At 40.3% G+C, this 25,625-nt stretch overlaps 3 protein-coding genes across 3 annotated transcripts in view; 2 read left to right on the plus strand and 1 right to left on the minus strand.

Annotated features, from left to right (window-relative positions):
• The first annotated feature begins 9,194 nt into the window (after positions 1-9,194).
• LOC121371124 lies at positions 9,195-13,161 on the plus strand. The gene is made up of 4 exons (XM_041496787.1): positions 9,195-9,303; positions 11,371-11,427; positions 12,340-12,442; positions 12,927-13,161. The coding sequence occupies exons 1-4, from the start codon at positions 9,262-9,264 to the stop codon at positions 13,145-13,147; spliced, it is 423 nt and encodes a 140-aa protein (XP_041352721.1). The 5' UTR covers positions 9,195-9,261; the 3' UTR covers positions 13,148-13,161.
• Positions 13,162-15,458: 2,297 nt separating this feature from the next.
• LOC121372054 lies at positions 15,459-21,074 on the minus strand. Its single transcript, XM_041498305.1, has 4 exons — positions 20,893-21,074; positions 19,290-19,419; positions 17,538-18,016; positions 15,459-17,078 (listed from the first exon to the last, which is right to left on the minus strand). Exons 1-4 carry the CDS (start codon positions 21,072-21,074, stop codon positions 16,631-16,633), a joined length of 1,239 nt encoding a protein of 412 aa, XP_041354239.1. The 3' UTR covers positions 15,459-16,630.
• A 1,973-nt stretch (positions 21,075-23,047) lies between these two features.
• The window catches only part of LOC121372055 (centrosomal protein of 290 kDa-like), a 42,216-nt gene continuing 39,638 nt past the window's right edge, over positions 23,048-25,625 (plus strand). The window contains exons 1-2 of the mRNA XM_041498306.1: positions 23,048-23,150; positions 24,171-24,302. Coding sequence (XP_041354240.1) covers positions 24,210-24,302 — 93 coding nt within the window. The 5' untranslated portion in view covers positions 23,048-23,150; positions 24,171-24,209. The remainder of the gene's footprint in view (positions 23,151-24,170; positions 24,303-25,625) is intronic.

The following is a 25,625-nucleotide window of genomic DNA, read 5'->3' on the forward strand; positions in this document are numbered from 1 at the left end:
TAACAACCAAATATTTATTTATTTCGTGATAAGCAATAATTCACAAATGTCTCCAATAAGTCTTGTTGGATGTCGACAGAATTTTCGCATTCCCTACTGATAGAATAATTAATCATGGAGTTATTCCTATTGCGTGGCCTCCCATTGTCTATGCCCCCCCCCCCCCCAACTTGTCCACAGGTCTATTTTTGCGAGATCTCGCGTGAGTTCGCGGTTTGCGTCCTCGAGTTACCCCGCAACGGGCACATGCGCAGTGGAATGTGAAAAAGATCTATTGAGAACCTGAGCAAAGAGAGCGAAGCAAAAAACTTGCAGCCAAAAGCTGCCAAACAAGGGACGCTTTTCTTACGAAAAAGAAAAAAAGTATAATATAACTGGTCAATAAAATAAATACGTTTACGAAATATCTTGATCAACTACGATCACCCAAAAAATAATAAAATGTCAGTTAAATATGGCTATTGACTGCTGCGTTCGGCGAATTGCTTTTTATATTGCATGTTGTTTAGTGATTAATTTATTTAACTGTCGAATGCGTTCTCAACTCAAACCGTGTCTGGCATATGATTGAAACCGGTACTGTAAATATGTGTAAAATGTCATACATTTCATTGTCTCGAATAATGTCATTGGTGGATCTTCGATTGCAATACCTTTGTCGAATTAACAATCAAGGTTATATGTTAATCTTTCCAAGATTAAAGTTGATTTTACCAAGATTAAAGTTGATTTTTCCAAGATTATATGTAGGCAAATAGAATTATTTTATTGCGTTAGGCGGCACTAATACGCATCCGTACGAAAGCTATGCCCAATACCAAAATTTAAACACATTTTACCATGCGCGCGTTTAGTGATTCAATTGTTATTTTTCTAGATTCCTGTTTTCACAAACTATGAATCTTTGTCTGTTAATGATAACATTATACTCATCATACAGCCCCTCACAGGCGTACGGGCTCCTTTTTCTGGGGGTGGGGTGGGCAGTCTGAGAGTAGTAAGGAGGCCTGTCTGGGGTCATGACCTACTTTTCAGTGACCTTGACCTTGATGACGTCGCGTGACCTCGTCCTACTGACCCCGGCCCTGACCTACTTAGACAGGTTTTGCCAATGTCTCGGTAGCTCAGTCTTTAGCGTGGTCGACTTGAGCGTGAAAGGTACGTCGTTCGTATCTCATGTGGTAGAAATTATTTTTCTATTATTATTTTTTAAATTAGTTTATTTATTTATTTATTTATTTGTTTTTATTTATTTATTTGTTTATTTATTTATTATGTTCAAGCAGAACCCAATACAAGCATCCTCTAATAACCCTGTGTGGACGGGGCCCTGACCGATTTGTTTAGCATTGATCGACTTAGAAGGCAGTGACTGGTATACCTGGGCAGGTGTGCGACCTTGGTGTAAGTCATAGCCTTGACGTACTTGGTGTGTGACTCGTCGCCTAGCCTTGACAGGGATGGTGTAGGATCCCAAATTGCTACTAATGGGAAAGTGCAGCGGGTTTCCTCTCTAAAACTGTCAGAAGTATGTTTCACATCCAATAGCCGATGATTAATAAATTGAGATGCTCCAGTGGTGTCGTTAACCTACCACTTCTAATGACTGCCCGACGCGAGGTAGTGTATTTAATTTTAGCGCGCTGAATGATGAATGGTTATCACTGTTTACATCCGGCAAGTGATGGTATCTTGTGTTGTCAGTCTCTAAATAAAATACTCTACGGAACTTCTAGAAGTTAAGTTCGCAAAGTCTGGCAGAAAGACGAAATGATTGAAATAGGTGAAAAAAGGAATTCTCGTTCTACACTATCTGATAGCGCATTCACAAGATTATTATGAACTGACCTATTTCGTCGCTTCATCCCGCGAGCACACACACACCCACACATATATATGGTTTAAATGACACGTTTTGCCAATGTCTCGGTAGCTCAGTCGTTAGCGTGGTCGACTTGAGCGTATCTCATGTGGTAGAATTTTTTTTTTCTATTATTATTTTTTAAATTAGTTTATTTATTTATTTATTTATTTGTTTTTATTTTATTTATTTATTTATTTGTTTATTTATTTATTATGTTCAAGCAGAACCCAATACAAGCATCCTCTAATAACCCTGTGTGGACGGGACGTAGCTCAGTGTTCCCTTGATGTGCGGTAGGTCTGGGATCGATCCCCGTCGGTGGGCCCATTGGGCTATATCCAGCCAGTGCTCCACAACTGGACAATGACCGTGGTTTGTGCTATCCTGTCTGTGGGATAGTGTAGGATCCCTTGCTGCTAATCGGAAGAGTAGCCCATGTAGTGGCGACAGCGGGTTTCCTCTCAAAATCTGTGTGGTCCTTAACCATATGTCCGTATAACCGTAAATAAAATGTGTTGAGTAAATAAAACATTTCCTTCCTCGTAAAATAAAGATTAATTGAATACAAATATTTATTTTTAGTATTTTATTTTAGTCATAGGGAAAGAAAGACATATTTGTCTTGAAGAAAGGAATGTTTGTTAAGAAGAAAGGCATATGTGTTAAGGAGAAGAAAGGAATAATTGTTAAGGAGAAGAAAGGGATGTGTGTGTGTGTGTGTGTGTGTGTGTGTGTGTGTGTGTGTCTGTGTGTGTGTGCGTGTGTGAAAGAGAGTGAAACATCCCCAGCCCATTGCTTTGAAGAAAGAACGCGTGACTGCAACTGAACGCTCCGACCTAAACTATGATCTTTTAGCTGCATTTTAAACACAAGTATTTCCCTAGAGTACAAGCCTTTTTACAGGGCCTTTTTAATTACCAAATAGGTAAATACAGTGGTCGATCTAGGATCGATCCCCGTCGGTGGCCCATTAAGCTATAGCCAACTAGTGTATTATGTCTGGTATATCAAAGATCGTGGTATGTTCTGTCTTGTACACACAGCTCTTGCTACTATAAAGTAGCGGTAGAAATATCCAATCACAAATCTAGTCATAGAGTATAAAACTCAAAAAACAAACGCAATGTTTTGGTTTTTCATTTATTTTTAAATTACAAATCACTGACACATATATAAAATGGACACACACTGGGTTACATCGAGAGGCCTTAAGGGCGACATGTGAATAATATGAGTGTTCATTTCTCTTCATCATCGTCGTCCTCCTCATCGTCGGTATCGTCGTCGTCTTGTTCATCCAAATATTCGCCGATCCATGAACGATACTGATTTAATTTAGAACGAATCTGTGGTCTCACATCTTTGTCTGGATTTACAAACTGTAAAAAGTTTCTAGTGTTGGGACCTTTGTCAAAGTAATGCATATAGGTCAGAAAGCGAGAGTACGTGTCTTTAAATAACTTCCATTGCAATGTCTTCATGTTTCTTTCAATGGCATCTTGGGACATGTTTTTTTCTTCGTAGCGTTTCCTCTTGCTTTGGAGATAGTCACGATTGATGTCGAATTCACGTTCCACCATGAGACGAATGCCTTCGTTTTCCAGGTCGGGCGACGGCTCTTCTTCTTTTTCATTTCCCTCTTCGCACGTTTTCACGTGTCGCTGCAAGTCGCTTCCGTCTTTAAAGACCAGACCACACGTATCGCAAGACTGCATTCTCTTGACTTTTTTCAGATAGGGTTCCACCTCATCTTCTTCTTCGTCGTCACTTTCGTAGGCGGGTATGCATGGTAGTTTTCTCTTGAATGCGTTTCTTTGCATGATTTGCATGTAGAGCTCTTTCTTCGTCGGTGGCTGCAACTCTTCTGAGACATTCGCCGTTACGTTCGTGCTTTTATACCATTCGGACGGCCCCGTCTGTAAACCATTAGGCCGAAGACGCCAATGTTCGGGCGTGGTCGGTTTCAAGTCCACCAAGAGATATCCGTAGGGCCTGTGGGTAGCTTCCTCAAACCGCTGCATGAAATGACGAGTATTTCCAGGATACATCTGCTGTGCCAAGGTTATGACTTGCTGCTTGTCGATGGGGTTGTTAAACAGTGCCAGGTAATGACAGTTTCTTCTCTGTGTCGGGTCCTTGCTGTGATACAAGTTCTGGTTGATGGCAATCACAGAGAGGTTTCTGTGGTGACTTCCTTCCGTGAACAGGTCGGTGATGCGAGGGTCTTTTCCAGCTGTAGACATCAGGTCGTCCAACACGATGAGATTTCTGACTCTCGAATCCAAATAACGATCCTTTTCCAAATTCTCGGGTATACCTTGAACAAATTTCACTCGAGCAACCATTTTGATCGTATCATAGAGGGGTTGCCATCGTTTGTAGAGCCAGATGATGTGCTGGGGAGGCGGCTGGATTTTACCATCCCTTAGCAGTTTGTACAACAAAACTGTCTTTCCACACGACGTGGGTCCCGACACGATCATGGTGAACGGATGTAACAATCTTAGGGGCTGCTGCTGCAGAGGAGCAGGAGCTATAGGAGCCCTATGAGCAGGAGCTATAGGAGCCAGAGGAGCAGGAGCTATATGAGCTAGAGGAGCCAGAGGAGCTGTAGGAGCCGGAGCACGAGCTATAGGAGCCAGAGGAGCAGGAGCTATAGGAGCCAGAGGAGCAGGAGCTATAGGAGCCAGAGGAGCAGGAGCTAGAGGAGCCAGAGGAGCTATAGGAGCCAGAGCAGGAGCCAGAGGAGCAGGAGCTATAGGAGCCCTATGAGCAGGAGCTATAGGAGCCAGAGGAGCCCTAGGAGCCAGAGGAGCTATAGGAGCCAGAGCAGGAGCTATAGGAGCCAGAGGAGCAGGAGCTATAGGAGCCGGAGCTATAGGAGCCAGAGGAGCAGGAGCTATATGAGCTAGAGGAGCCAGAGGAGCTATAGGAGCCAGAGCAGGAGCCAGAGGAGCTATATGAGCCCTAGGAGCCGGAGCCGGAGCCAGAGCTATAGGAGCCATAGGAGCCTGGAGTTGAGCTGAATGGAAGGTCTTCCAATGACGTAGCATATTTGATGGTTTTGAAAAAGTCTTTGGACATACGGGACACGATCTTTTGTTCATGACATTTTCCGGAATAAACCAATTCTGATTCATGATGTTGATTGTTGAAGTGTTCGACGTGAACTGACGATGTTGAAACTGCCATGCCCCCTTTTATAGCCTTCTCAGAAATGCTTGTGCCGTTTTTGCCCAGTCTGCTCTCGTCGTTTCTGTTCCACGCCACTCTCTTGACGTTTCCGTTTCTGCTCGGCCTTGGCTTGCTCTACCACTTGTTGTGTTGGGGAGACCATGACGACTTTGGGTGTCGGGGACTTGTTCTGTTCCTCTTTTTCTTTTTTCCACGTGGGATCGTAGAGTTCTAGACATCGATCCACACTGTACATGATCTGACTTTTCCCACCACGTTGCACTGGAAAATGAGGTTGAAGTTTACCTTCTGCCTGCAGTTTATAGAAACGGGTCCACTTATCCACGTCGGGTACATATAACTTGTACTGGTCTGACATGTTGCTCCTCTGAAAGTTCTACCTCAAATGACGAGTTTTCCAAAACTATTTTACTTATATACCTTATAACGCATAAAGATATGGTACAGGAATGTTTGAATGTGTGTGATACGTATGAGCAGTGTCCCTCCTCCCAAGCACAAATCTCATCGTGCGAGCTCCCAAAAATAATCGTTACCAAAATATTACCCTTTACCAGTGTTACTACCATAGGGACACGTCCAGAGACACACTCATGGACCCAGGACATAAATAAGAAAGCAAAACCTGTTATTCACGGTTTTATTCACAACATACAACATGAAAACATAGCACACAAGTGTCTAAAACATTTAATGTCTGAACAGGTTGTTCACATAAGGACGTCTTGGAGAGAGTCTGTAATGTTCCATCACTGGGTCGTCTGTCTTCTTCCGTCGGTAGACGCGAAGTCCGCAACAGTAACAGGTGATGGCATCGTGGTCTCTCGTGTAGTAGAAACCGGCCTTGGCAAGTTCTTTTGGTTTTTGACGTAATTGTATGGGCCACCGAGCATACGTCAGCATCCGGGCATAGAAATGTCTCATTTCGGGACGATGACAGAACACGTAACGTCTCGAATAGCAATCTTCCTCACAGGCAGCATCTGTTTCACAGGCAGCATCTGTTTCACAGGCAGCATCCGTCTGATCTGTGGGTTCATCCACGAGTTCGCCATCTTCAGTTCCAACCCCAATGTCACGTGTAGCATCCGTTTGATCCATGAATGTTCTTCTTGTTTGGTAGCCATTCTTTTGATCGTATGTCTTTCTGAACATTTGCAGACCAAGACGTCGTCCTCGTCGCTACTGCTGCTGCTACTAAGACTGCTCGAATATCCCGATGCCATCTTCTTCGTTCCAGATAGAGTGCAACAAGACACAAGAATGTCAGAATCATAAAACACGTCTGTTCTCTAGCACAGTCGCAAAGCAAATGAAGTGTAAACCATAAATCCATTCTTTTATACCTTCGAGTTCATCCAAAACAAAACTCGTTCACCACTGGTGACACTCGTTAGGGTTGCAGAAGTTACACTGAAGAAATCCCATCTGGTTTTGATGGTCGTCTTGCATGGCGCAGGGCACAATCGAGTTCAGCTCTGGTACCAAGTCACACATGACTGTGAAACAGCCTTTCAGTTTCTCCCATTGTTGTAGAGAAAGGAATATTCCCTTCTTCGAAGGTTTCACGGATTTAGTTTCATCACACCACCACCACTGACGCAGGTCCACCCCAGCAAAGTTCTTGTCGACGCTGACATGGACGTTGGCACCAAGGTGTCTGAACAATTTGTTGTCTTTCCCCTGGTTTAATGCTGAAATTGTTTCGTCAATTTGGCTTTTACATCCACACAGTTCGATCCACTGTTTAAGACTAAGGACAATACCTCGCTTGGTGGGGAAAGTTTTCCCCTTGTCACTGTCAAATTTCCTTATGTGAATAGCAGTGTCCCTTTTCCATAACTTGGCCACCACGTAGACGTTAGTTCCAAGTTCTAGACGACATCTCGCTTCATCACTTGTGGAACAGGCCATCTCTGGATTGAACGTAGATCTGATCGTTTTCGGCGAGCGAATGACAATTAAACCGTATCTAGCCTTTTTATACTCTTCGTGCCAGGCTAAGTAGGTCAGGGGCCGGTCTAAGTAGGTCAGGGCCGGGTCAGTAGGTCGTTGCACACGGCACAGTAGGCCAGTCTAAGTAGGTCACGGTCAGTCTAAGTAGGTCAGGGCCGGGTCAGTAGGACGAGGTCACGCGACGTCATCAAGGTCAAGGTCACGGAAAGTAGGTCATGACCCCAGACAGGCCTCCTTACTACTTCTGAGTTTTGCCCGAATTTGTTTTTAAATGCCCGAATTATCGACATTGCACCCTCGACGAATGGAGATGGGGGACACTTTTTTCTAATTAAACTGATCACTAGTCGTTGCAAATATGTTTTTCAACAAGATACTTGAACAGAAGCGTAAAATTAAATTTCACGACTGATGATTTCTACGTTGGACATGCATGATCGGATCACACATAAAGTATATATTGGCGTATTTAGAAATTATCATAAAATAGTGTACGATATGTACCCATTATGTAAGCATATGCATGTTCCATATGTTTACGTTTCTTCTACCCATACACATATGCATGTTAACGGTTTTACAGTAATGTAACAAGACAACGTGTCACACATTTAATGTAGTTAAAGTTTACTGCTGCTCTTGAAGTCTTATCAAAAAATGTATGCGCTTCGACCTTAAAATACCTGAAATAAAATATTAAAAACCCATCACAAATAGCTCCAGAATGCACCTCTAAGCATCTACATTAAAAAAAATTCGAGGGAAGCATGCCCCCCGAACCCCCCCCCCCCGACCTCTCGCACCCATGATATAAATTTAGTTCCACAATATCTCAAAGCACCTACCCCCCCCCCCCCCTCCGCACATATGGCTGGCTACGGGCCTGGTTTGCAGTTGTCATTGAAGTAGGAAGTTTGTCCATGTGCTATTTTACCCTGCGTCCCCTCCCTTGTGCCAGCCTCAGTTTAATTGAACAAACATAGACGAAAGCTCACGTCATGGGTGATTTTAGGGTAGCAACATAGATGTTACCAGGAATTTATGAAAGGATTTGGTTCTACGTGTATAATGAACTAGTAACTAGCATGGCTACGAACGAGGGGTGGTAAGCAGTACCAAAAGGGGGTTATTTTGCACCGCCCTCCCCCCCCCCCCCCCCCCTATCTTTGCTGTCGCACCATGCCACTCCTTTTATATCGCCGGACTGTTTGTTACTCATTCCATTTTATGTTTGTACTGCTATCCAGTCAGTGTTCTAGCAATCTCTTTCACGCACACGCACGCGTGCGCACACACATGGGAAGTTTGCTGTAACATTTTATCCATGCATACTTGATTAAAATAAAATCATATTTTGTTGGCTGTGCAGTACCACTAGATAAGAGTGGTGCGAGTCCACATTAGCTCTACGTAATTTCAGAGGAATAGGGTGCATTACAAACATGGCCAGGACCTAATTCACTAAACACTATCGACTTTGCTCTGTCACAGTACACTAATATAAAATGACTTCAAGGATGGTGCAGTGTTCACCACAGCATCGTAGAGGTCTAAAATTAAAGAGTAATCTCGATTCACTAATATCAAAACCTATATTAGCTCGGCCATTTACCTTTCGACCGACCGTTCAAAATTGCGCCAAATTCCCTCAATCAAAATTGCGCACCCTTTTCTCTTTGGCATTTAACTGCTCCATTCAAATTTCATAGCACCACCCCCACCCGCCTGCTACCGATTTGATCGGGCTGCTGGTGCTCCCTTGCACCTGCCAGTGCAGGCGGTCTCTCCTCTCCCCTCCCCCCACCTTTCCTGTCATGGACGGAGGAGCCGGCTCTTGTGCCCACGATAGGCGTGCGCTACAACAGCTTGTTCTGAATGTGCATGTAAAACCCTATGACCTGACCTGACCTGGTGCATTGTTGTTTGAGAGAGTTCGGTGTTTTTGTGCATTGAGCCCTAGCGATATTACATAATTACATTTTTGCTCTACATGTTTTCGTGGTCATTTCAACATTGACCTTTCACATTTGTTTCACCGCATGTCACGTTTATCGTTGTCACTAACTAATTGTTGGTTGCGAGTTCAAGACCTTTTAATACATGTCATATATATCATTTGTATGACCATCGTGATAAGAGCATCGGTTTAATAAATGGGTATATAAAACACCAGCTTTTTACAATTAAAGCTATTCTTGGCTTGAGCACACTCGCACAACTTAGACCACTTCACTTACAAACGCAAAATGATTCTGCATTTAGGAAAAGTTGTAGCCGCAAATCTGGCCGTAAGTATACATGGAGTTACAGAAGCGGTGATAATATTGTTTTAGATTATTATATTAATATAATGGAGGAAATGGGATACTGAAATTAATGGTGTACAAATGCAATTTTGAAACTGTTCCATTGTACAAAATTCTTTTTTCGAGGAAGACATAGTTTTATATATATATATATATATATAAAGAGAAAATTGTATGATATTCCTAACTAAACTGCAATTTCTTGTTTGAAATAGTAAATTCTTCACGTCTAGTCATATGATATTTATTTTTGAGTACCTTACGAACAATTCGTTCCATCCAGTAGGCCTTAGCGTATTCTAATGGCCTGTTCTCGTGCTGAAATTACGGTACATTTATTGATTACATAAACATCGTGTTTTCCCACGCTAGCTTCATTGCATTGGTCATAATAATACATTAAAAACTGTTACGGCACACATCCAATCGAATTGAAATTAGCTCCACTATTACATGTGGATCTAACAGCAGCCAGTTGGAGCTCATATCCACCAATCAAAACCTTACTTGCAGAATCGTGCCAGTGATTTGAAAATAATTTGAAAATATTCCGAAAATTATCCTGAGGGAAAACGACATGTTTCGTGTGAATTACGTGTGAGAATATTTTCAAATTATTTTCAAATCACTGGCATGATTCTGCAGGTAAAGTTTTAATTGGTGGACATGAGCTCCAACTGGCTGCTGTTAGATACACATGTAATAGTGGAGCTAATTTTAATTAGATTGGGCATACATCCGACGTTGTTATATACAGCTGCAAGCTTGCAACGGTCGCGGCTATATCGCTGAATGTTCTTAAAGGGGCAGTGAGGCTCTTCATTCATTTCATTCAACTTATTTTCGTGCTTATATTCAATTAAGGTCCCCCACGATAACCAAGTGATTTTTTTTCCCTTTGGTTGATTGATTGATTTCAACTTATTTTCGTGCTTATATCCAATTAAGGTTCAAGCACGCTGTCCTGGGCATACACCTCAGCTATCTGGGCTGCCTGTCCAGGACAGTGGGTTAGTTGTTAGTTTTAGTGGTTAGTGAGAGAAAAGAGGGTGTAGTGGCCATACACCTACCCACTGAGCCCTTAAGAACTCGCTCTGGGTTGGAGCCGGTACCGGGCTGCGAACCCTGTACCTACCAGCCTGTAGTCCGATGGCTTAACCACTGCGCCACCGAGGCCGGTTTTCCCTTTGGGACTACGTAATTGGTCGGTTCTGTGATTTCAGATGGGACAATCTACTTAATCAAGCGTTTTACAGAAGAATTAGTTTTAGTAATAAACCCTGTCGGTTGATAATGTCAGTTACCATTTTAGGGGTGATAGGTTATTTGTTGGAAAACGTTTTAATTTTCTTCAGCAATATGGTGAAACGGGTCATGATCCACCACATAACATAAGCGCCTACAATTTCTCCACTTAATTAAACAGACATGCTACGATGCATCAAATTGGTAAAAAAAATTTAAAAAAAAAACTACCCTGTGATGTTATTAATACCGAAACGTATTATTTTTGTGAAGCGTTAACGTTTGTTATAAATCACTGTTTGTGGATAATAAATAAAATGAATGTTTAACGACACCCCAGCACGAAAAATACATCGGCTATTGGGTGTCAAACTATGGTAAGTCAAAACATGAAGTGATGATAAAAAATTCAAGAGTCGAATGAAAACACAGTGTAAAGAATTGTGAAAAAAATACAAATATCACAGACATATAAAATTAAAATTTAGAGTAAAAGTCTGATAAATAAATTATAACATTCGTGGGAGTGCCATACGAAACTTATGAAACTCGTTTGGGAATTGTTTTATACCTCTCGATCTCGCTCGGGAAATAAAACAATTTCCAAACTCGTTTCATAAATTATGTATGGCATTCCCGTTCATGCAATAATCTAAATATAGACAGATGGACGTACGGACGGACAGACATAGATGGCTAATACAGATAGATAGCTAATATAGATTGGCCTTTGGTGAAAACACCCAATTAATTATGTTTCTCTGTTTATATTTTGTGATTTATGATGGCTTTATGTTATTTCAGATTTTAGCATGTGTGTCTGCTCGATCACAGTATTATTTCGAGAAATATCCCTGTAGCGTAAGTTTTGCTTTATACTTATAAAACGAGAAATTTATACACCCGTATGCCCATTTTACGTACGTTTTTCTTTATTGTTATAAAACGAGAGATATCCCGTTACGTAAGTTTTATACTTTAAAGTTATAAAACAAGAGATGCCCATTTTACTTAATTTTTACTTTACACGTTTCAGTCGCCGATGGGTATTCATGATATTTTCGCACAGGCGTCTTGGGATAGGGGTGCGAGGTGGGCACAGTCAGATTTATATATTATATGAGTCCCCTTCTGGTTTAACCGGAGGGGACTATAGATTTCATATCCGTCCTTCTGTCTGTCTGTCCGTCCGTCTGTCCCACATAGTTTTCCGGATGATTTTTTCACAATGTCTCGAGATATTGCGTTGAAAATTTGTGTTTAGCTTTATCGTATTCTATTATCGAACAATTTTGATTTTCATGACGATTTACTCATTTTGAAAGAGTTATGGCCCTTGAACTTAGGAGATACGGAAAAGTGTTTTTCGGACTCCCCCCCCCCCCCCCCCCCCCCCAATGCCTCAAGATATTGAGGTGAAACTTTGTGTATAGCTTTATTATGTTCTGTTAAAAATCAAGTTTGACTTTCATAGCAGTTTACCCATTTTCCCACAGAGTTATGACCCTTGAACTTAAGAAGATACGAAAATTTGTTGCGGTAGGGGACATGTATTGATTCAGCAGTACTTATATAGAGTAGAATGAAAAAACACGTACCTTTTCAGCCTCTACTGTGTGTCGGGAGTAGGGGCAGTACCCCATCCCCGGATTATACAGACATGTACAAGTTGTATTACTTCATTTTATAATGTTGTTTTAATTACTTGTTTTAAACACTGTTTTATTAAAAAAAAATATTAAAAAAATATCCATATTTTCAAAAACTTTTCAGGAAAATGACTGCTCCCGGGACTACCCGTTCTGCCGATTGGTTGTACCGCCTGGCTGTACCCATGGTAACAGACAGATGTGTACCGCAGATCCTGCTTGCTTTAGTACGTACACCAAAACACAGCTTTCTACACGCTTTTATTTTGCCTCGTATTTACCTCAAACATAATTCACTCTTTTGTATCGTATTTACCTCAATCTCAATTTACTCTTTTGTCTCGTATCTACCCCATTCTTAATTCACTCGTTTGAACGGCTTCGCGCAATAATGGTGGGTACTCGCCTCTTTGGGGTCTTCTCACTTCCAATCCTGAGGTGCGATGGGTTGCAGGATCAATTGCCCCAGGTGGACTCTCGTTTATTCCCCTCTTAACCAGTGCCATACGACTAGTTTAAAAAAAAAATATTGTTTTTTATTTTAGGTTAGGTACGATTCTTTAGTATATAAAAGATCCCTCGCTACTAATGGAAAAATGAAGCAAGTTTCCTCCTCAGCGTTACCAAATGTTTGACATCTAATAGCTAATGATTAATAAGTCAATGTGCTCTGGTGGTGTCGTAGAACAAAACAAAGTGTATTTGTTACAGGCGATGTGGAGTCGCCGATACCACACGGCTGTACCCAGGGCCTGCCGATCGAAGACGCGAACCAACAGGTGATAATGTGTACAGAAGACCGGGAGTGCCCCATGAACACACGCTGTGAAGACCCGCCCAGTATCAGCTACGCCAAGGGCGAAAAACCAACCGGACCCCGGGGCACTTGTTGTTGGGACGCCACAAAAGAGCCCCCTAACTGGCGCCCGTAACATGTTAATGACGTAAAATACAGAGTCTAACAAAAGACTCTTTTTTCCACAAATATCCAATTTTATACTTTCTCCCTCGGATTCCGTATTTTATACTTACTCGGATTCCCTATTTTATACCCGACCAAATTATGCTAATTCGGTTGTCCTCAGTCATACTGGAGCAAGCACAGTGGTGCGTTGTTTTATTCTTTTTGAAAAAATCGCCCGTAACATGTTAATGACGTAAAATACAGAGTCTAACAAAAGACTCTTTTTTCCACAAATATCCAATTTTATACTTTCTCCCTCGGATTCCGTATTTTATACTTACTCGGATTCCCTATTTTATACCCGACCAAATTATGCTAATTCGGTTGAGCAAGCACAGTGGTGCGTTGTTTTATTCTTTTTGAAAAAGTTCATTTTAATATGATGTAATCAATCTCATTCCTGTAGGACCTTCTTCCTTTTGTGGAATCTACATGCCAAAAATTTGAAAAATTGACGTGGTAGGCGGAAGAGTCAAACTACTGCCAACTCACGAATTTGTATATCTCCAACATGCAGCTTGGGTGGCGGCGGAATCATGAAACAAACATTTCATGATGTCCTTGTGGCGGTTTATTTGCCGCACCTTCACTCAAAAAAGTGTGGTATTAAGTTGTATTACTTCTTCTTAATTGTAACATTACTAAAGATAATCATTTGAATTTTAAGAACAAACAAAAACCTAATTAAATAAAATTCGGCAGCCATGAAAGGCGAGCCATTTACCGCCACTTATATCTGCTTGTTGTTTTTTGAGTGAACATAGCTTCACTGCATGTTTTATATCACTGAAAATATATGTGTAGTATGTTTCTTAGTTTTTACAAAATTTTGTTAATACATCATGGCTATAGCTGTTTCTGAACAAGGGATATTGAGGGGAAAAATACAATCTTAACAAAAGACTTTTTTTTTCTCCACAAATATCCAATTTTAGGGGGCATACTTTTAGTACGTACGCATTTGGGGGGGGGGGTGGGGGGTTGAAAATTTAAGAGCCATTTTGTGTACGGCGGGAGGGTGGGGTGTTATTAGGGTAAAATTAAAATATATATATATATATAGTTAATTTGATTATTTACTGACGTTCTAGATCGTCGGCGCCTGTTTTGTTCGCCATACTAACCCTTTGCGTCATTCCACTGCATGACCTTTGTGTCATTTGACGCACGCATGCATGGCCAAGAAAATGGCCTCCGGTGGTGATAATTATGACAAATATTCCCAACTTTTGAAATGTATTAAATGTGTAAACCCAACCAAGAAGGCGGGCGAGGTTCAGGAACTATTAGTATAGTATACCATGATGACATCGACGGTGGCATTGTCTACATTTACTGGTACTGACTGACGATCTTTTGCGTATGTACGCAAGGGGGGGGGGGGGGGGGGGGGGTATGGGCACTGGCGTACGCATGCGTACGGGGGGGGGGGGGGGGTGCAAAAAATCGGAAAATTGTGCGTACGTACTAAATGGATGACCCCTTATACTTTCTCCCTCGGATTCCGTATTTTATACTTACTCGGATTCCCTATTTTATACCCGACCAAATTATGCTAATTCGGTTGTCTTCAGTCATACTTGAGCAAGCACAGTGGTGCGTTGTTTTATTCTTTTTGAAAAAATTGCCAGTACTTTAAGGAAAATAAGAATTTCACCCTCCCTTCCCACCCTTGTTCAGAAAGATTTTGGTTTTACTTTGTACATGTACTTGTTAGTGCGGTTTATTTGCCGCACCTTCACTCAAAAAAGTGTGGTATTAAGTTGTATTACTTCTTCTTAATTGTAACATTACTAAAGATAATCATTTGAATTTTAAGAACAAACAAAAACCTAATTAACTAAAATTCGGCAGCCATGAAAGGCGAGCCATTTACCGCCACTTATATCTGCTTGTTGTTTTTTGAGTGAACATAGCTTCACTGCATGTTTTATATCACTGTGAAAATATATATGTGTAGTATGTTCTTAGTTTTTACAAAATTTTGTTAATACATCATGGCTATAGCTGTTTCTGAACAAGGGATATTGAGGGGAAAAATAATGTTTTAATCATGAAGACTAATTGAATACATGTGTTTTAAATATGATTCCCAGTGTTGTTGTGTATCATCATTTTAATTGCATTTGTTGTTGTTTTGTTGGGGATTGTTTGGGGGGGGGGGGGGGGGCGGTTTCGTGGCTTTTTTTTTTTCTTCTTTTTGGGGGGGGGGGTTATTGCATTGATGAAAAAAGGCTTTAAAATACGTATAGATTCGCATACTGCCACAAGTTGTGGCAGTAAAAAATTTGTGAGACAGAACATTTCATCCCTTCCCCTTTATTTGTTTATCCATTGTTATGGAAAACAAAAATACCGAAAGCTAGTTTTAAAGCTGTAGGAGCCGATTTCATAGGAGGAACACATATTTCAACAATGACTGAAATGCTGATTTATTTCCCAGAATACACTTGTGAGTAATTATGATTAAGATTATCCTAGTTATTCGATACACCTTAAGATAGTCCAAGACTGTATTACCACAACTAAGACACACAACATGGTCATCTAACTTTCCTAGTAACATGTTTTCGTTTTGTTATCTGGTAAAATATACACAGGTCTGTAAATTGATTAAGCACCTCCTAGTTTTCGCCGTACGTACGTGTGTGTGTGGCTTACAGTTTTCAGGTAATTGTGGGCATTTCGTGCATTCAAAACACTGAAAGTCATGTTCTGTGTATCCAGAGATTGACAGCAAGTGATACTGTCATTACATCAGTATATTTAATGTAGGCCTATCATAGTGGAAAAACACCCCAGAAATCATAAATATTCATGAAAATGTATGATAATTAACTATGAAACTGTAATCACAATGATGTACTTCTCATCATTTATTCATGCCATCTCGGTAAATAGCCAGCGGATACAGAATGTGCAAAAACTGAATATCAGGTTTAAATTCCGTCAGCACGGACAACTACTTATAAATGCTTTTCTAGTGCTTAATTAATTTTCTGATGTTTTTGTTGGTAAAAAAAAACAAGAAGGATAAAAACCCTTGATAAATTCACTCGGCAAAAGCGTCATTTAAACTGTCACCAAGCATAGAAGATGGCTGGTTTGCATATTTCTTGGTAATATCACTTTCAGTTGTCTTCTGTATTCCAACAGTACTCGTCAGACCCAGATCCGGTATCGGTGTGTTTTGGGCCTTAGACTGTTAGATTGTAGACAGAAAGATACAACATTATCAACTGTAATTAGCCTGCGTTTCTTATAATTAGTTCTATCACGTGTCACCTGGTAAAGCAATTTTCTTTGTTCCAACTAGATAATGCAAAACTCTTCGCATGTTCTTCTTGTTCCAAGAAAATACTTCAGCAAGACGCCAAGCATGGGCGTTCGAGTATTTCACTACATTTGACCAAAAATCTAACATGATCACCTTCTATGTTTCTTAGTTCTATCATTCGTGTTTGGTGTGTGGTAAAACAGTAATTCTTGTTCCAACAAAATACTTCAACAATCCTCCCAGCAGAGGCGTCAGCGACCCTGGCTGCCGTTCATAGGCGTGCATCAGCGTCATCATGGACACTGCGAAGAGGAGCATTACAATGAGAGGACTGGAAGACACCAGCCTGGGGCTGGACTTCAGACCCATCTTGTAGATGCCCAGCAGCGTGTGCGGGATGAGGAACATGGCCAGCTCTTTCCGCCGGTTCACCCTCTCCCACAGTAAGCTCAGTCCACAGACGACTCCTGCTACTGACGGGATCCACCCGGCGGCTGGCGGCGGTTTCCCTTCGAAGTTGCGAAGAACACACATCGTGTATTTGGCTAGCATCACCATGGATGAAAGAAACGCGCTGGAGTAGAAGAGGTTTTTCACAAGTGATAGTGCGGTCTTCTTCGGCCTGGAAAAACAACAACATACAAATAATGTAATAAATTATTAACGTGCCATGCAATTTGCTGAGGAATATTCTGTATCTGCCACTGGTGCAAATATTTCGTTGCTTGCACAATAATTAAAAAAAGAAAAGAAACGCCGTAGATCTAAGGACTAATTCCAGCGTCTAAAGAGCAGGATAATATACTCTGGCTGTATATCACGTTTACCTCATCTACAGCCTGAATCGAATTAAATATCAGAAGTTCCTTTTAAAGCATCAGTAAGAATAGAATGTATTTTAGTCTAAATCTTTGACTTAGCTCTTAGCTCTTAGCTCTCGCTCTCGCTCTCTCTCTCTCTCTCTCTCTCTCTCTCTCTCTCTCTCTCTCTCTCTCTCTCATTTGAAAGACGTTGCAGTGACTAAAGCCTTTAGTGTAAACTTTGTAAGTTTTACACTCAAATAATGTATAAATGAAATTACCGTTCTATTAATAGTTTCCGCCTAAACACAAGGATCGGAGTAAGATGTATTGGCAGGTATAAACTGGCAAACGGCAGCAGACTCTGGAAGAAATCTTTTAACGCGTGCTTTGTACAAGTGTCGGAATGCATCCCTGCTTCTTGGCACGAAATAAATCGATCCCCGGGTAACCGGTAGATTCGAGCCAGACTAGCGTCGGTGAAACCACGTGACCATTTCAGTAATGACCTGTAGTACCCCTCGGAGAGATTGCTCGGTTTTACGGCAGCAGAATACACAATGTAAGCTCCACAAGCCGAAAACGTCATAATATCGAAGAAAGGAATTGCTGGAATAGTTTCCCTGGCAACCAGCGTTGACAGTCCCGCACCAAGAGCACGTGCAATTGCGAAGAAGGTCATGAACGTCCTCCTGGAATCATTCTCTACGATCACCGTAAAGCTGGCCACGCCCCCTGCAATGCTGTGTGTCCATCCATCCTACAATGTAATAACAGACCACTGTTAGTTCGGAACGTGTTTTGAAACTATTTATAAGCAAGATAATCTTGTCTTTATGGGCAGGGGCCCGTTCTACTAAGCGGTCTTAGCGTGGAGATCACCTTAGAGGCACTTAAAGTAATTTTAGAGCTAAGGTCTCTTCGTGGAACGGGCCCTGGTCATGATCTTTAAGCAGAGCTAAACTATTTACATAAAAAATATACAGAACGAAATTTGATGTCAAATAATGCCACGCTTTTCATTTGACAATACTCGATCTGATCAAAACCATTTGCGTGTTCGCGACTGCAAGCACATGTTGAATCGACCGCAAGCGCCTGCATGTACTCGACCTCATGAACAAACAGATCTTAAAATCCTTACTCTCTATTATATTTTAAGATCTGCAAAACAAACTTAAATTTATAAACGTTACGTCCGTATGAGTCCGATTAGGCAGTGGTTTCCATATGCGTTCAGGGCCGTACCCTGACCAAAATCCATGGGGGGGCACTAAATTTTATAAATAATTTTTAACATACTATAAAGATTAAACATTTCTATGCTATTACTGGAGATGTATAAAAAAAAAAAAAAAGGGACAAGATTCTCAGGGGGGGGCAACTGCCCCCCCTGCCCCCCGGAGGGTACGGCCCTGGCGTTGAAACAGGAATGGGATAGGGCAGAGAGTAGCCTACTGCCACAATACATGCCATCCAACACTTACACTATGTATTCATGATTCCCCAACCAGGTGAATACAAATATCTGTCAACATCCCAACCACCCTTATCAGGAGCTTTGGTGTTATGTTTTGTTTTGTTTTTTGTTTTTTGGGTTGTTTTTGGAGGGTTTTGTTTTGTTTTGTTTTGTGTGGAGTTTTTTGTTGTTGCTGTTATTGTTGTTGTTGTTGTTGGGGTTTTTTTTTGGGGGGGGGTTGTTTTTTTGTTTGTTTTTGTTGCTGTTGCTGTTGTTGTTTTTGTTTGTTGTTGTTGGGGGTTTTTTGGGGGGGGGTGTTTGGGGGGGGGGGGGTGTTGGTGTGGTTATAATTTCTGTGGGCTTACTATTAATTTTGTGTCCAACTACATAAAAAGATATTTTAAAATATTATTACTACTTTTTTTATTATTGTTATTTTTTTTAATTATTATTATTATTTTCTGTGGTGCGAAAGCAACTGCTTTCCCAAACCCACTAGTTATAACCCTGCCTCCTCGTGGCCTCGCAATGACGGGTCACACACCACACTATATACCTTCTAGTTATGACACACCTGTTTCTGTCTGTAGTATTTGAGAAGATCGACACACAGGTGATAGACGCTGGGGTAGAGGGCCAGAAAACCAGCAAACCGCAGCAAGTCCTTGTAATCTCGGCGTAGTAACGTCAGAATGTTGGGGATTCTAAACATACAAAACATTTAACATCAGGATGAACCATTCACGTATTACACTCTCTGTTTTACCATTGTGCATATCTGTCAATCAATCAATAATTAATTACTAGTAGCCTAGAGGTAAAACGCTCGCCTGGCGCGCGTTCGGTTCAGGATCGATCCCCGCCGGTGGTCCCATTGGGGTGGTATATCAAAGGCCGTGGTATGTGCTATTTTGTCTGTGGGATGGTGCATATAAAAGATCTCTTGATACTAAATTAATTAAAAACGTAGCGGGTTTCCCCTCTAAGAATATGTCAAAAATTACCAAATATTTGACATCCAATAGCCGATGATTAATAAATCAATGTGCTCTAGTGGTGTCGTTAAACAAAACAAACTTTTGCAAAAATGGAAACTATGGAAGCGGGATCGCCGGAGGGTGAGGTAGGCGGTGGGTCTGGTCATCAAACTGAATATTATATGTTTCGTCCAATTAAAAAGCCAATAACAGCTCCCACCTTACCCCCAGATGCTGACATATTCTGATGTCTATACAATTTTAACGTAAATAAATAAAATAGTATGCCTGCTATTAATATCCACACTAATATCTACACACCCAAACCAACCCAGATATTTATCTTATCAGCTGGAGGGCAACAGGTCTAGACACATTTGTTAAACCCGGTCAAAGTGAACATCTAAATCTAGACACATTTGTTACACCCGGTAAAAGTGAACCTCTAAATCTAGACACATTTGTTACACCCGGTAAAAGTGAACCTCTGAATCTAGGCCCGATTCATTCATGTAACAGCAGACGTATCACTTTTGAAGATAACATCATCGATGTAATAACGAATTAATGTACTTGAAGTTATTGTTTACAACAAGGCAGATTAACTTGTTAATAAAACTATATAAATGTATATACGGTTGTCAACCGACGCAGACCGATAAGAACAGACGCAGACGATCTGCGTCGAATCGGCGACCTTCTACAGATGTTATGAAAACCAGGAAAAACAGCACGTGTAACATCTTCCTGAAAAGAGCACTTCGGTGAAAACAGTCTTCACGTAAAAAGAAAAGGAAAACAGTTTTAAAAACCACAACAAAAAAACAACAACATGCAAATTTTAAAAACATTGTCAAGATATAAGTAAATCAACTCGTCCTTTGTGAAGAATGTCAGCTGCTCGCGGAATTTTAAAGTAGCCGGTGGGTGTGTGTGTGTGTGTGTGTGTGTGTGTGTGTGTGTTTCTGCTTCTGTTTCTGTGTCCCTCTATCTCTCTTTTTGTCGAACCGACCTCTCTCTCTCTCTCTCTCTTAGGCCCTATTAATAACCACAAACAACTAACCCACTGTTTTGGACAGACAGCTTGGATAACTGCGGTGTGTGCCCACGACAGCTTGTTTGAAATTAACTGGATATAAGCAGGAACATAAGTATAAATAAAATGAAATGAAACGGGGGCCTGCAGCAAGCATCGCCTACCCTTTCCGAAACGGATTCCTGGTGAGCGCCCCCACAACTTTAAAGCCCGCATACAGAGCGGCTCCACTTCCAAATCCTCGAAGAAATGTCCTGATGAATTTCAAGCTTTGCTCTGAGAGGTCAAACGTTCGTGAAATACCAGAATCTCGCGCGTTCTCTACTAGTTGTTCATCGTCTTCCATTGCTACATGCATGTGTAATACAGTGTATGTTATCTCGCAATGTCACTGAAAATGAGGGCAGTCGGACAATCCACCCCTTAACAGCATTATCGGAGATTTCTTGATAAGAATTTTACAGGTCATTATAGTGATAGATTTGTTTTTTTGTTGTTGGGTTTTTTTTTTGGGGTTGGGGGGGGGGGGCGTATTATTTTTTAACAATCAATCGTCATTTTCACCTGTGTCACGAAATTTTAAAACATACTTGAAGTCAACCTCCAACCAAAAATGTCCTACAATTAAATCAAATTCACCAGCCAACTATACCTTAGCTAATGAACGTTATATGGCTTTTTGCGCATATATGGACGACCTCTAAATATTTATTAAACCCAAAAAAAAGAAATAAGAAATAATTATCAATATTAGCTGCACTTCGATCACAGATATTAATAAACACCGATTCACTGGAAACGTCCACGGTCTTGTCAAAACATTCTAAAGGCGGTGCCACATGATGCGAGTGCGTTGTACGAGAATAGCCAATTGCATAGCAAATCGATGAAATGGTAATGTTTGTCTTGTGACAATCGGCTATTCTCATAAGAGGCACTCGTGTCGTTTGGCATAGCCTATTTGGATTGTGCCGTGTGCATATATCTCATTCTTGAAAGAATAGTTGTGGAATGCTGCTCTAGATGCACCACTCGAGGACTACCCAGCTAACAAGACTATTACCTGGCGAGAAAAAATGCACTAAATAAATGACGCAATTATTTTAAACAGCCATTTAATGTGAACTAGTAATACGTATCACCTCACATTGTATCAGGGTCCACCTAATATTCTGAGGATTTGGAATTACCGAATGAGTAACTTTAAATATTAAGTTATTTAACGACACCATTAGAGCACATTGGTTTTGTTAATGATTGATAATTTTTTATGCATTGAAACCGGCTGCAACAAGGGATTTTTATGCGCTTTCCCACAGACAGAACAGCACATACCACAGCCGTTGATATACCAATCGTCGGGCACTGTTGGGATGAGAAAAAACTAATCAGAGAATAGATCGCCTGAAGTAATATGTTCGAATCACCTCGGTGTTCTACAGACAGCTAAATCATATATATACATACATACATACATACATACATACATATGTATATGTATGTATGTATGTATGTATGTATGTATGTATGTGTGTGTGTGTGTGTATGTATGTATGTGCATATGTGCGTGTGTCTGTGTGTGGTGTGTGTGTGTCTGTGTGCCTGTGTGCGTGTGCGCGCGCGCGCGCGCGCGCGCGTGTGTGTGTGTGTGTGTGTGTGTGTGTGCGTGTGTGTGTGTGACAGATTGACGTGGTAATTTATGTCTACTATTAGGGTGGAAGACAATGAAGACAATGGGAGATCAGTTCTATTGTTTACACTGAGTCACTGACAAGTGCTGCATCCAACAGGCACTGTGTTACTAGAGTTGAAGCTAAGGGGTTTGATCAGTTATGAGTAATCATAAAAGTATTTACTGATTATGATTACATTAGCACTGCAATCGATTACTTCATCATCATCATCATCATCATCATCATCATCGTTATAATTATTACAAATGCAGAAGACTACCATAAAATAAGAGCAGAAGCAATAACAACACATGCATGTCTTGTGTGTGTTGTGTGTGTGTGTGTGTGTGTGGTTTATAACCTCACATCTAATAACTGACCCCCACACCCCAGGTGTTGCATGTTCCTATTCCGACGCCTTTATTTTATACTCGTAATTACTATAGTTTATATTATTGTTATTTCTTTCCTTACCCCCTCCCCCACCTTTTTCTTTCTTTCTTTCTTTCTTTCTTTCTTTCACAGGAACAAACTATATTTATTGTGGTTTGAGACCGTCACTACGCAAAGTGCTTTAGACTGGCATTTGTTTACTCTTTCTGTCCATTTCAGCGCGTTATGTTTTAGCGCATCAAACAAAGCTCAACTAGTGGTCATTAAATGGCGGACATTCCAAAACAAATATGCACAAATTGAACTTGTTTTCTGTTTTTTCGCATGTGACGAATTCATAGATACAAATCGTATTTGTAAGTAATAGCAATTCAGTCAAGTCGTTGATTCTAGCACCTGTCTTGCAGTATTACAGCTTTGGCGTTATTAATGTCGGTTGTTTTGAAACCACGAATGTTCGCGTCAAGACTCAACATGTTGCTTTATCAGTGTTTATTTTTTTATTTTTTTTACATTTATTTTAAGTCATTACAGCTACAGTACGAGTTTAACTTACACGTTGTTGGCACCACTGCACTATATCTATTCATGAAATAATTATATGGGAGTTGGAAGCAATAGCATTTTTGTTGTAGGCTTTTTGTTTTATTGAAATTATTCTCTCTCTCTCTCTCTCTCTCTCTCTCTCTCTCTCTCTCTCTCTCTCTCTCTCTCTCTCTCTCTCTCTCTCTCTCTCTCTCTCTCTCTCTCTCTCTCTCTCTCAGTTGTAATCATTGTATTGTAGATGAAGTGGGGCCACGGGAGCATTTTAGTTGTTATATTTAATTATATGCCTATGACCAGTGAGTCTCCGAGTCTTACTGAATGCTCTGCCCAACATAAGGGAACACTTCCTGGTCAGAGGCTTTGTTCACAGTAAGAGCGTGTTTGAACCCTTAGAATAAAGACATTATAACATCGTTAAGGTTACTATACCTTCTAAATAGACGTAGACAAACATGCACACACACATAACAAAAATAAATAAATAATAATAATAACTAACAACCTCCAGTAAAATAATTTTTATTGAGCAAGGGGCGAACTGACAATAATAATACCTGCTAAATGCACACACACACACACAATCATGTTTACACATATAACAAAAACAAAATAATAACCAAACAACCTCCTCTAAAATCATCTTTATTGGGATTGGGGGAGGGGGTGCGAAATTTTTGGTACTGATTTTTAATTGCATCTATGTATATTCATCTCAATACATGGAAATAAAAAATTAAATATTTATTAAATTAATATATATATATATATTTATGAACTGAATCATTTTATTGAAGGAGAGACATTTAATTACTTGAAAATCTTGTTTTCAGATTTGACAGTCAACCTGTTTGGTGGCCGTGGTCTTCAACATGGCTCCTGTTGACTGGGACACGGTCATGAAGGCCAAGACCTCGAGCCTTTCAGACGATGATGCCGATAATTTGTTTGCTCTTCTTAGTGAGGTAAAACATTTTTTGCATTTTCTTGTTTAAAGTGGCATATCTGGGTGAGCAAAATATTTCGCCAAATTGTCCATTAAATATAAAAAAATTGCTGAAATCTACAGTTATTCTCTGAAAAATGTCAGTTATTACATAAAATTATTTTGCCAAATGAAAATAAAATTTGCCAACTGCTTTCAAAATTCGCAGTTGGCAAATATGGCGAGTGCCAGAGCCATCTATGCCTTGCTGCTAATGGAAAAATGTAGCAGTTTTTCTCTCTAAGACTATGGGCTGAATTTACAAAGCCCTTGCTGCTAATGGAGAAATGTAGCGGGTTTTCTCTCTAAGTCTATGGGCTGAATTTACAAAGCCGTTGTATGTCTTACACATGTCTACATACATTTACAATGCTTAAACACCTGCGTTTAAGAAAAACAGGCTTCGTAAATTCAGCCCAATATGTAAAAATTACCAAATGTGGTGTTGTAAACAAAAGAAACTTTTTAACCTTTTATCTCTCTACACTATTTTAAAAACGAAATATATTCACAAACGTTCAAACTTTTTAACCTTTTATCTCTCTACACTATTTTAAAAACGAAATATATTCACAAACGTTCAAACTTTTGAAGATCAGTTCACAGATTTAACCGATGATTAATAAATTAATGTGCTTTAATGGTGTCGTTAAACAAAACTATAACTTAAATTTATTTATAATAATACTGGTGTTTTTGTGTGTATTTTTGCTACGTCTGTTTTGGCACATGACATGTATTTGGACATCATAAATCTGTGAACACATTTATTTCTCTAGCCTAAAGCTTGATTCTAGGTATTAGAGTGAATTTTGTCAATTTCTGTGGGGGTAGTTGAACAAATGATAAAATACTTTAGGAGTCTGAGACCATTAAAGTGCTGTTCCAGATGTATGATGTATTGGGCTATATCAATCAACATATTATTTAATATGATTAGAAAATTTAATTTTTTTTATATACCAGTATATTTTCCATTTAAAAATATTTCCCTGAAAAACAGAACCAGCTGAATTAATTTCGGGAATTTCCGTAAGATTTGATCCGTGACGTCACGAAGGGAACTCCTTTCGATAGTCGGTGCCATTGTTTATTGCTTCTTGTGTGTTTATTATGGTTAAACAACGTGTTGTTAGCGGCTGTAGCAATACAAAAGCTGATAAATTTAGTCTTCATGCATTTCCTAGTAATGTTGCTGTGAGAAAGCTGTGTGTCAATTTGATTCAAACAACGTGGAAAGACTGGACAGGAAAAAAATGCCGGAGACCGTTGCGACAGCAAACACTTTAAGCTTAGTTTCGAT

The sequence above is a fragment of the Gigantopelta aegis genome, chromosome 4 (assembly GCF_016097555.1).
Source record: "Gigantopelta aegis isolate Gae_Host chromosome 4, Gae_host_genome, whole genome shotgun sequence".
Taxonomy (NCBI): Eukaryota; Metazoa; Mollusca; class Gastropoda; order Neomphalida; family Peltospiridae; genus Gigantopelta; species Gigantopelta aegis.

Bases quoted from the DNA above. Each gene is read 5' to 3' on its own strand.
- LOC121372054 (XM_041498305.1), bottom strand. From the start codon at position 21,074: ATGGAAGACGATGAACAACTAGTAGAGAACGCGCGAGATTCTGGTATT. The intron at 19,420-20,892 runs GTAGGCGATGCT...TTGTATGTTTAG, and splicing joins AGGAATCCGTTTCGGAAAGG to AATCCCCAACATTCTGACGT. The intron at 18,017-19,289 runs GTGTGTCATAAC...ATTACATTGTAG, and splicing joins AATACTACAGACAGAAACAG to GATGGATGGACACACAGCAT.
- LOC121371124 (XM_041496787.1), top strand. From the start codon at position 9,262: ATGATTCTGCATTTAGGAAAAGTTGTAGCCGCAAATCTGGCC. The intron at 9,304-11,370 runs GTAAGTATACAT...ATGTTATTTCAG, and splicing joins TTGTAGCCGCAAATCTGGCC to ATTTTAGCATGTGTGTCTGC. The intron at 12,443-12,926 runs GTACGTACACCA...TATTTGTTACAG, and splicing joins CGCAGATCCTGCTTGCTTTA to GCGATGTGGAGTCGCCGATA.